The sequence below is a fragment of the Micropterus salmoides genome, unplaced genomic scaffold (assembly GCF_014851395.1).
Source record: "Micropterus salmoides isolate LMB-PRFRI ecotype aquatic unplaced genomic scaffold, ASM1485139v1 Ms_hic_scaffold_8, whole genome shotgun sequence".
NCBI lineage: Eukaryota > Metazoa > Chordata > Actinopteri > Centrarchiformes > Centrarchidae > Micropterus > Micropterus salmoides.
In genome coordinates, this window is record NW_024044570.1 from 27382303 (window position 1) to 27393296 (window position 10994).

The 10994-nt window shown below is 44.6% G+C and overlaps 1 protein-coding gene across 1 annotated transcript in view; it reads left to right on the top strand.

The window, feature by feature from the left end:
• Positions 1 to 10978, top strand: part of LOC119893099 (protein arginine N-methyltransferase 8-B) — a 35883-nt gene extending 24905 nt beyond the window's left edge. The window contains exons 8-10 of the mRNA XM_038705032.1: positions 5451 to 5601; positions 8425 to 8546; positions 9120 to 10978. Of these exons, the coding sequence (XP_038560960.1) occupies positions 5451 to 5601; positions 8425 to 8546; positions 9120 to 9203 (357 nt within the window). The 3' untranslated portion in view covers positions 9204 to 10978. The remainder of the gene's footprint in view (positions 1 to 5450; positions 5602 to 8424; positions 8547 to 9119) is intronic.
• Positions 10979 to 10994: the final 16 nt, after the last annotated feature.

Consider the following 10994-nt stretch of genomic DNA (forward strand, 5'->3'; position numbering starts at 1 on the left):
CAGACTGGGCCGAAGGTTTACCTTCCAACAAGACAATGACCCTAAGCACACCGCTAAAATAACGAAGGAGTGGCTTCACAACAACTCCGTGGCTGTTCTTGAATGGCCCAGCCAGAGCCCTGACTTAAACCCAATTGAGCATCTCTGGAGAGACCTGAAAATGGCTGTCCACCATCGTTTACCATCCAACCTGACAGAACTGGAGAGGATCTGCAAGGAGGAATGGCAGAGGATACCCAAATCCAGATGTGAAAAACTTGTTGCATCTTTCCCAAAACGACTCATGGCTATATTAGATCAAAAGGGTGCTTCTACTAAATACTGAGCAAAGGGTCTGAATACTTATGACCATGTGATATTTTAGTTTTTCTTTTTAATAAATTTGCAAAAATTTCTACATTTCTGTTTTTTTCTGTCAAGATGGGGTGCTGAGTGTACATTACTGAGAAATAAAATGAACTTTTTTGATTTTTGGAAAATGGCTGCAATGAAACAAAGAGTGAAAAATTTAAAGGGGTCTGAATACTTTCCGTACCCACTGTATACCTCAGTATCCAGGGGTCCAACAACTGGCCGACAGAGAAATGGGCAAGCACGGATCCAAGGCCAACGAAGCAAAACAGGAACGCAAACAGGTCCCTCCAAGCCAACGAGGAGATGCCTCCCCCGGACCCCAATGCACAAACTAAACGCCCAGCAGCCATCCAGAGACCCTGCCCAGGGAAAAAGTATAATGCATCAAGATGCATCGACAATCGCCCCACAATCCCACCGCAGCCCCACCATCCGCAATTGGATCAACCCGCGCAGAGACCCCCACCCCCAGAAGCCAGGACACCCTGTGACCCCCCAAAGCGCAAAGGACCCCAGACCGCATGTCCAGGGGGAAGCTGTACCCCGCCCCAAGGAAGAACAGCAGAAAGCCGTGCCGGGAAGCTCGCTACCGCCAGGGAGCGATAACGCGGGAGAACCAGGCCAACGGTCCCCCAGCCCAGCCAGAGGCATCCCTCCCTACAGTGCAGGCAGTGACAGCAGCCCCCGAGGCCGATCTCATCCCCGGACAGGGGCCCAGCCCCCCCCAGTCAAGCACCCCCAAGGAGGAGCACCAAAACCTACCCCGACAACACCGGTCATGCGCCCCAGAGACTCCCGAATGCCCCCACCGTGAGAGAGCTGACAGGGGGAAGCAGCGGGAGCCTCACCTCTGCCGAAGAGGGCCCAGGCGAGGAGAGGAGACAACGGGCCCCCAGGCCCAGGGACACACCACCCGCCCAGAAATGAGCAAAGGCCACAAGCCCGAGTCCGCAGAACCCTAGGCCAAGGGCGGGCCCCCACGCCAGGGGAGCCCCGACCCCCCCAGCCCACCCCAGATCAGGCAAGGCCGTCACCAACCCCACAGCACCCCCAACGCCCGGGGCTCCAGGGGTAGGACACGAGGCCAATGAGAATCTCTCCCACTCCTTCAACCCCTCTGCCTGCCTCTGTAAATGTATTGTTTTGTGTTGGATGCATGTCATGGATTGTGAAGTGTTGTATGGTGGAGTAAAGATAAGGTGTGTGATAACTAAGGTGCAACTAAAATTGGAGGGTAGTTGTGACACAGGCACCCCACAACTGTCAGGTAGTGGAGCCTCCCATCGTGCCCCACCCACCCCCCAAGCCCTCTGTGTCTAATGTGTAATTAAAATTGAGGGGCAGGCAGTGAGGGAGGAAGAAGTGCGAGGCCGCAATAAAGCAGCCCCACCCCCCAAACGCCCTGCAGGCTGCCCGCCCCCAGGATCCTAAGGGTGTATGTTGTGAGACATGACCAAAGGGGGAAAGGTGAAGGAGGTCATAGGGAGGCTAGAAGACCAGATTCCTGACTGGCCCCATCATTTATTCAGTCCCGTCCCCCACCCCCCTAAGCAGGAGGATGCCAGGTCCCTCCAGCCCAGGGCTTATAGCAAGAGCCCCTCTAGCACCGGCAGCACCCCAGAGTCAGCGACAACCCCGCCCATCCCCAGGACGGGCCCAGGGGGGCCCAGCCCCCCCAGCGCGCAGACCCGCCCCAGACCCAGAGGCTCCAAAGCCCCGTGCCCCAGACCCCCACACACTCCCGAGGCAGGTCAGTGCAGCCCCAACCCAAAGTCCAACAATCCCCCATCCTCGCCGGGGCCCCTCCGGCAGCCCCACTGCCAACCCCCCACCTCACCGCTCCCCCACAATCAGCAGCACTCCGAGCACCACCAGCCGCCCCCCCCCCCCCCCCCCCCTTACAAGGGAGCAGGTCCGGGGCAGCAAGGACCCCACCCAAGGACAGAAGGCCCAACAGCCCAGATCCGAAGGTCGGCCCACACCCAGGAGGCAATGCCACTCAGGCCAGGTCAGGCCAGAAGACCCCCACCCCCGCGCCCTTCCCTCCCTAGCAGCGAAGCATCCCACACACAAACCCCCACCGTCCCCAAAGAAAAGAGACAGCAATCACCCCGCGACAGTAGCAACAGCCCCTCAGCCCTAGGGAGTCAGCAGATGCAAATGGCCCTTACTTACAGTTTCTGACTAAATACCTGCAAAACTATTGACATTTCCATAAGCCTCAGATGAACTTTATGTTTAGTGCTATTTAGATAATGATAGACATATGCATAGATACATCTGCTTAGCATTAGCATGGTGGCATTGTCAGCGTTAGCACGTTAGCATGCTGATGTTATCATTTAGCTCAAAGCAACACTGTGTCTATGAGTACAGCCCCACAGAGCTGTTAGCATGGCATTATTGTGTGACATGGCTTTACCACGTCACACAATAATGGCCGGCTAACCTAACCATCCTATTTCCCCATATGTGGTATGAGAGCATTATAAAGGTTGCATGCACACTTGTGTCGTGTTATAGTAATGCCATTGATGGCCAGTGGCTGCAACACCAACAGCCATATCAAAAAAAACATCTTTATCAAGGTTCAAAGTTCATTCCTGACCTTGGAAACAGCAGTTAGGAATGCAGTCTTACCACGGGGTTCATTTAGTAGCTCTTCTGGAGTTTTCAATCCTATTCCCACAGTTCCAGCTAACATGGACATCAAAGCCTCTTAAAGTGTTCAAAAAAAAGAAAAATCTGAACAAACTACATCTTCTGGTGAAGATCATGTGATATGATAAAAAGCCATTCATGGAACACACCATTACCACTATTTTCTAATGCCAGTTCACTTGTCAGCTGACTTCCAAAAGTTAGGAGCTGAGCATACAGTATGTTACAAGGAGTGATTAAACTGTATAATGTCAATACATTAGCAGTTCCCATAGAGAATGCTAAGTAAAGTGGCTACAATAAACTATAATGCAGAGATGCGAGCATGATTACAGTGGTAAAACACACACACACACACACATACTTAGTGGCGTTGATTGACTGGTAAACATAATGTTCTACATGCTGTGGCTAGCACAGTATGAGTAGGACCTTGATGTGCGGCTGTTGCCCTGTCTGTGCCTCTCACTGTGTGGATTAGAGCGATCAGGCTGCTGTGCCATGCATGTCAATAGCACCCCGTCTAGCCCTCCTGATTGTGTTCCTTGTCATAGTGACCTTCTTATCGCTGGCAGTGATGAGACGGCTCTGTCCTGTCTCACCTCTATTCTGGAGGAATATTGCTGTGTGATCATATCTCAACTTCAGTGTTTGTGATCGCCAGGCACCCGGTTTTTGTTTTCTTTGATACTAGGCAGCCTTTCTTTTTAAATGCAGCAAGATATTACATACAACCAGCAAAGAAATCAGTCGTGAAAGTTTAATAAAAAGATCTATGAAGCTGGTGGGAATGCTGCTTGTCTTTGAAATTTATTTTAAAAAAAGAAGCCTTACAACAATGATACCCTGCTGACAAGCTTTATTGTCTTTAAATGGATTACTGAATGACCTCATTAAAGTTGTATAGCCGAGGAGTAGTACACATAGGACTACATGTTATTAAACTGCTGCTTGAAACTTTGGTAGGAATACTCAGTGATCATTATCAAGTGTAATCCTGCAGAAAATAATTTAACATTAACAACCTGCATGATAGTGCTCTCATTGTTTTTTTTGCCTTTATAGTAATGGCAAGAGGATAAACATTGCACTGCATTATATTGTTGTCTTAAATTTTAAAAAGAGAAGTTCATACTGGATGAACAGAGCAAACATCTGCCAAACGTGTTTCTGGGAGTGATTATTTCTAAAGACAGCGGGGGGAATCTGACATTAATATTGCATTGTTTTTATTGCCAACAAACATAAGGCTTATTCTTCCACAGCAAATGTTGCATCAGACATCAAAGCCAGCCAGCTCGCAGTGAATATTTATTAGCAGCGATGGTACATGAAACAAGATTATCACATCTCTGCCTACATGTTGGCCCTGTAGTACTGTAGGTTTCAGGTGAGCTGCACTCCCCTCTGTTACTCAGTAAGCAAAGCTAACATGATACGGTTGGCGCAGTGCCGTTCACACTCCACAGTAAACCAGGAACATCAAGTTCTTCTCTGAACATGTCCTTGTGGAACGATATCAGATACCCCAGACATTTACAGATTTGGGGTTGCTAGCAATGTGTATGAATAACACCTGGAGCCTGACAACTGTTAGAGCTCCGAGATGACCCCGGTCCTGCTATACTAAACGAGGGTCACTGGCCTCATTCTTGATGGTTATTAGGATCTTGGCACAGCTCCAGTGGTGTCTAATGCTGACCATATCTTTATTTGCAGGTGGAAGCTGTACTGTATCTCTTGGTGGTGGTGTTTTTTTGGTCCAATTGATGTACTGCATGTGACATTACACATTAGATTTTTGTTAGATAGCAAGATTTTTTTGTTGGTGGTCTGAATAGGTAGGAAAAATGTCAGAATAAAATCAGTTACATCCTAAAAGAAAGTTTGACATTTGGGGAAATATGTTTATTCCCTCTTTAGCCAAGAGTTAAATGAGAAAAACGACACCACTCTGTACCCTAAGAATCAAGCTCCTGCCAGCAGCCAGTTATCTTAATTTAGTGGTAAGACAGGAAAGAAACAGTTGGCTTGGCACTGTCTAAGTAGCAAAATTGACCTTCCAGCACATCTAAAGCTAGCTGATTACAAGTTATATCCCGTTGTTTAATTCACAATACATTGTTTTAACACTTCAACAAGTTTTTGTGTGGTTTTTAAACCACCTAGCTGTTTACCCATGTTCAGTCTTTGTGCTAAGCTAACCAGCTGCTGGCTGTTGCATCATATTTCTCATCTAACTCTTGGCAAGAAATCCAAAAATATTCCTTTAAAAGGGGAAAATGGTGTGTAGATATATAATATAATAATAACAAATAGACAGCCCTTGATATAACCAAGGTCCTTATAACATCTCTGATATAACCAATGACTTTTGGTGTCAAGAGTTTTGTGGTCCAGACATTTAAGAGCAGTTCATCTCTTTGCTCCTACAGGAGGTGGACATCTACACAGTGAAGCCCGAGGACCTCTCATTTACCTCAGCGTTCTGCCTGCAGATCCAGAGGAACGACTACATCCATGCACTGGTCACCTACTTCCACATCGAGTTCACTAAGTGTCACAAGAAGACTGGTTTCTCCACCGGTACGATGACTCATGTCTCTTACTTACAGGGCAGCAAGGATCTAGGTGTATGAGTGGGTGTGTATGTGTAATCATTAGAGCTATATGTATTATAGTGACAGTAATGATAACCTAAATTATTAATCTCCTCTGTGAGAGAATCAAGTAAAGCTTCAGCAATCCCTAGAAGTCAGATTGAGTATGTCCCTCAAGTCTACTTTACATTACAGCAGGGTGGATGCTTTACTGAAGCGGTGGGTTCGGTTACTCATTAATATGCTTCAGTGAGCCCTGTAGAGATTAAATTTGCAATCCTGAAGAAGCAGGCCCTTCTGGTTCTCAGCAAGGGAACAAGGGAAAGTGACGGCCTGAACTTGAAATCGAACATCCCTTACGAACTTCTCACAAATCTACCTAAATTTGATTGGATGAAAGCACAGACCAAATAAAGCACAAGTAAGCAAAAAAGGGCAACAGAATAGTTTGATATTTTGTTTTTGGTGCAGAGAGTTAGATGAGAAGATGATCTCTTATGTCTGTTATGACTCATTAAATATGAAGCTCCAGCCAGCAGACACTTAGCTTAGCTAAGCATAAAGACTGAAAGCAGGGGGACACAGTTAGCCTGCAGTTTTGTCTTGTTTGTTTAATCCGTACAAAAACATATTGTTTTATATCCTTTGTTTTTGGTACCTGCCTGGTTGCAGCTTCATATTTAACAGACAGATATGAGAGTGGTATCAATCTTCTCATCTTACTCTTGGCGTGAAAGCGAATTTTACCTACATGTCAAACAATGAGAGTAGAAGATTCACAAACTTTAGCTGTACATTTTAAATGTAAATGTAATCACTAACTAACCAATGAGTGTCTGACATTATGTTTTGGTAAATCATGGGGAATACTTGTGCTGGTAGCAAGCATTTCATACACTCCTGTAAGGGAGAAAAAATTAGGGAACAAGGGCGGATATTGCTGGATTTCATATAAACTGGAACTGGATTTCACTTTATTGGGGTAGACAGAAAGCATTCACAAGCAAACATTTTATGTGGAACTGAAAGCTCTCAGCGGCCTGGAATCAAGACCATGAGTTGGAGGACAGCTTCACAAGGCACTTGCACTATTAATGTAACTAAAGTAAAATGGGAGTAACTGGCTTCAAACATCCCAGGTTATACAATGGTCCATTTCTCAAGCTCATTGTGTTTCATGCCCTGTAAGAATTGGTAGCTGGTAGTTTGGCCTTGCAGGAAAGGTAAAGGGGGAAAAAAACGCCAGGCTCTTGTCAGGAACTCTGTGTGTGTGACTGACCTCTAGTGGTAGTGGATGATATGGTACATTGAAATGATCTTGAAAGCAGAATGTATCATTGTAAAGGGTGCTTTGAACAACAAATCTACTGGCCTTCTGGTACTGGTAATAGTGTGTAACCACTGATAATTTTATTGATCACATCACAGCATCACCAGGACCATGTATCTTTTCCAGAAAAACGTATATTTTTAAACTATTTCCTAACATCAGCTTTTTCTGCCCTGCCCTCTTCCTTACTATTGATTTTCTGTAAGATTCTCTGATAAGCAAGGGTTCCAGTGTCAGAACTGAAGCCTTGTCTGCCAAAACTTTAAGATACAGATCTAAACTTACGCACAAACAGCCCAAGCTTGTTATTGATTCCCCAAACAGTCCTGAATGACAGTCGTATCAGACACACACACACACACACACACCCACACACAGACTCTCAGCCAATGAGAAAAACTCAGGCCGGGGTCAAAGATTAAAATTCATGCTGGTCAGTAGAAATGCCATCTCATCTGCTGAATTAGCATATGAAACACAGCTAGCTTGTCGGTGTCTTTAAAACGCTGAGAGCTAGGCCAGTGCAGCAGCCGTGCTGATTGGCAGGCCCTTTTATCTATGGATTCACAAAGAGCTTGTCTATAAAGGCAGAGCTTCCGAGCTGCCCCAGGACAGCTGGCAGAAATTTTTGATTTAAGCTCTACTGACCTTTTGAATCTCAGCCAAGCGATCAGCGAATATCAGGGCGCTAGGGGAATGGTCACATTTATTTCAGGGCTTTGGGTGTCAGTTTCTACCTGTCTTTCCATGCACACACAAACGTGCGCATGCAGATGAATGCACATTACGTAGCACAATAGATCCAAAGTGGAACAGAGATGAAAGGAGATGACTCGAGCAGAGGAGAGGTCAAGAATGCAGACATGCATTTCTTTCACTTCAGTGCTGTCATCTTGAACTCAAGCAGAGCTACCTACTCTTTTTTTGCACCATTGCTTCACAACAAGGACTCAGTTCCCTGTCTCTTTCTCTGCACAGTTTGTGTTTATTCTCTATCTGACATTCAAGCCAGGTAGATAGGAGACTGTGCTCTGTTAGCCCCATGATGGACTGACAACCTGTCCAGGGTGTCTCTCTGCCTTCTGCACAGTGTTTGATGGCATAGACATCAGATCCTTGGTAATACTGAAGAGGGTAAACGGAGCAGAGAAGCAAACAAATGCATTGTTGACAAGGGGATGATATTTACTGTTGCTTTCTGTCTGAGACGTTTGGTTGGTGTGTTGCGAAAGTTATTGTCGGTTATTATATTTTTCACAACCTGGCAACCGGTCAACAGCTCTTATTAATGGCTAACTGATCAATAAAGCATCCATACATGATTTATTAAGCATTATCATTATTCGTCATTAGTAAGAACTTGAAACCCCTTAGAAAGACTGCCTTTTTTGAAAGTGGTGGCACTCTGTTATAAAATAAAATGGTAGATGTTCATTTTTAAAGTGTGTGTGTTTCTGTGAATGTGTGTATGTGTCCCAGCACCAGATGCTCCATACACCCACTGGAAACAGACAGTGTTTTACCTGGAGGACTATTTGACGGTGCGGAGAGGAGAGGAGATCACCGGCAGCATTGCTATGAAGCCCAATGAGAAAAACATTGTGAGTATTGTAAAAGCCAATGTTCACATTGTGTAATTAGAATGTAGAATAATATCTGCCTTTCAGTGAAATATTGCATGTGAAGTTATGTTTAGTGGCAGTAGATATGTATATATAGCCTATATGTATATATATATTACATACAGCATGTACGAAAATATAGAATACAAATATAATCTTTCACAGTGTTATTGTTCTATCCCAGCTAAGAAATGACTCATTTCCTGCGCTGCCTGCCTACAACAGATTGTTTTCTCCTCAGTGTTGGATAGCGGTCAAATCGGCAGCAGCACTGCAGTGACTTCCAGACAAACAACAACAGATTCTATTGTTGACCTTGTCAGCGTCCTCTCCTCCCCTGCTGGGACAGAGAAGTGGTGCCAGCTTCCTCCTGTTGTCTGACACAGTCTGTGCTTATTTAACACCATGTTCTGCTGTCAGGTCAAAATGGAAAATCTGATAGTGCTCTCATCTTAGACCCCCCCCCCCCCAGCCTCAGCTAAGGATTCGCTTAATCATTACCTCCCCTCTCTCTGAAAACCCTCTTTCTTTTCTCCCTCTCTTGACCTGCAGCGCGACTTGGACTTTACCTTCGAGTTGGACTTCAAGGGACAGCTGTGTGAAGCGGCCATAGCCCATGACTACAAGATGCGTTAAGTTTGACTGGGGGGACGTTGCCCCACTGACTACAGCGCCTGAGCACCAGAGGCAGACAGAAACTCTCCCGTGACCACAGACAGACACATTGGCTGACGTAAAGAGGGGCATAGGATAAGAGAAAACATCAGGTCAAAGGACAGGAAGAGGTGGCCCCATTGACAATATCAGTACTTTTATTGCAGCGTATGATGAAGGCAGGATGTTACTGATGCTGACTGTTAAACAATTCTGAATGTAACACTGATTAAAAAAAGAGGCCAGGAATTTTTAGGTGAATGTTATTGATTATTGATGTGTGTATATGTGAGATGGAGTGATGTATCTGTGTTTTATTCAGTACTTGTTTTCCATAAAAACCTGGACCTTATGGAGGGATTTTACACTAGAGCTCATCTAATGAATTACTGTATTGTCCATATTCTGCTGTAGGTAGGCAATACATTTAAGGTGTAATTCTTATGTCATAATATGTGCTGTGGGGAATGGTCAGATCTCTCAATCAGAGAAACGCTTTACTTTATCGTCAAATTCATTTAGCAATGTTGGAAAACTAACAGCAAAGGACAAACCTGCGTAGGTGCGTATATGTGTAACGTGAAAGGTAGCACGTGTTTGCATAGTCAGTGTACTACTAGCTTCCTGTGAGTGTGCAATAGAATGTGTCAAAGCTCACACTGTTGCACAGCCTGGACTCCAGATGTGCTCTTTGTTGTCACTTTGATCTGTGATGTTGACATGCCAATAACATACCTTCCCCATTCTAAATGCCTTGACCATGTGCCGAAGTGTACCTAGTTCTTTTCCTCACTGCTGCATTAAGCTCTTTTCTATAGTTTCATATATAGGCGGTAGCCACTTTCCTTTTATTAGATTGAGATTAGATATTACTTATGCTCAAGCCATCTCAAACAATCCAACCTTACATATCTTATTAAGTCCTAACAACCAGCTCTGATCTCAGATAATAAGTTTCCCCACTGAAATTATGACAATGATAACCAAGATACAGTGACACTGCAGGTCGTCGAGTGTCACTGTATCTTGGTTTGAACCTAATGAGACTGAGAATCATGTTTCTTAAGTTTGAGTTTCTTGAGTACTATCACATGATGCGATGCTAGAGTTTACAGACTGTATTTCAGTAGGACATACTTCCCCTGTGCTCTTACTTAGGTCATCGCCAAGCTATCCACTGAAGAGTTTTCTTCAGTTGAGATGTGGATCAGGGCAAAAGATTAACTTAAAAATATTTAACACCTCACATCGATGTTCCTATTAGCCTCAAATATCGACTAAAGAAAACAATACAAAAGTTTTATCTTTGAAACCATTTGGTGATAAATAATCTCTCCCAGATTGGAATTGTGTGTTTATGATAGTGTGGAGCCAAGCCTCTATTCCCTTGTGTTATCTATTGTGCAGAGGCCCAACTGAATCTTTTCTGGGCTGTAACCAAAATGTAAAATACGAGCACTTGGGAGCAATGAGGGAAGCTAGATAAGTTATAAAGCATTCAACTAATGCTAGTATCAAACACCACAAAGTGTAGTATCAGACTGAGTGCTACCTTCTCAGAGCAGAGTTACTTTGAGCCTACGTATTTAAGAGGGCACTGGCTGGGACAAATAAGCAATACGATGTTTACTAAAGCTTACATTAAATAATACTTAAGACATCCTACTTATTTAGAATACTTGCTTCTCAAACCTTGTTTGCCATATAGTTTATAAGTCCAAACAGATCTAATAAATTGGCATGTTAGATCCACATGTATTACTATATTTAAAA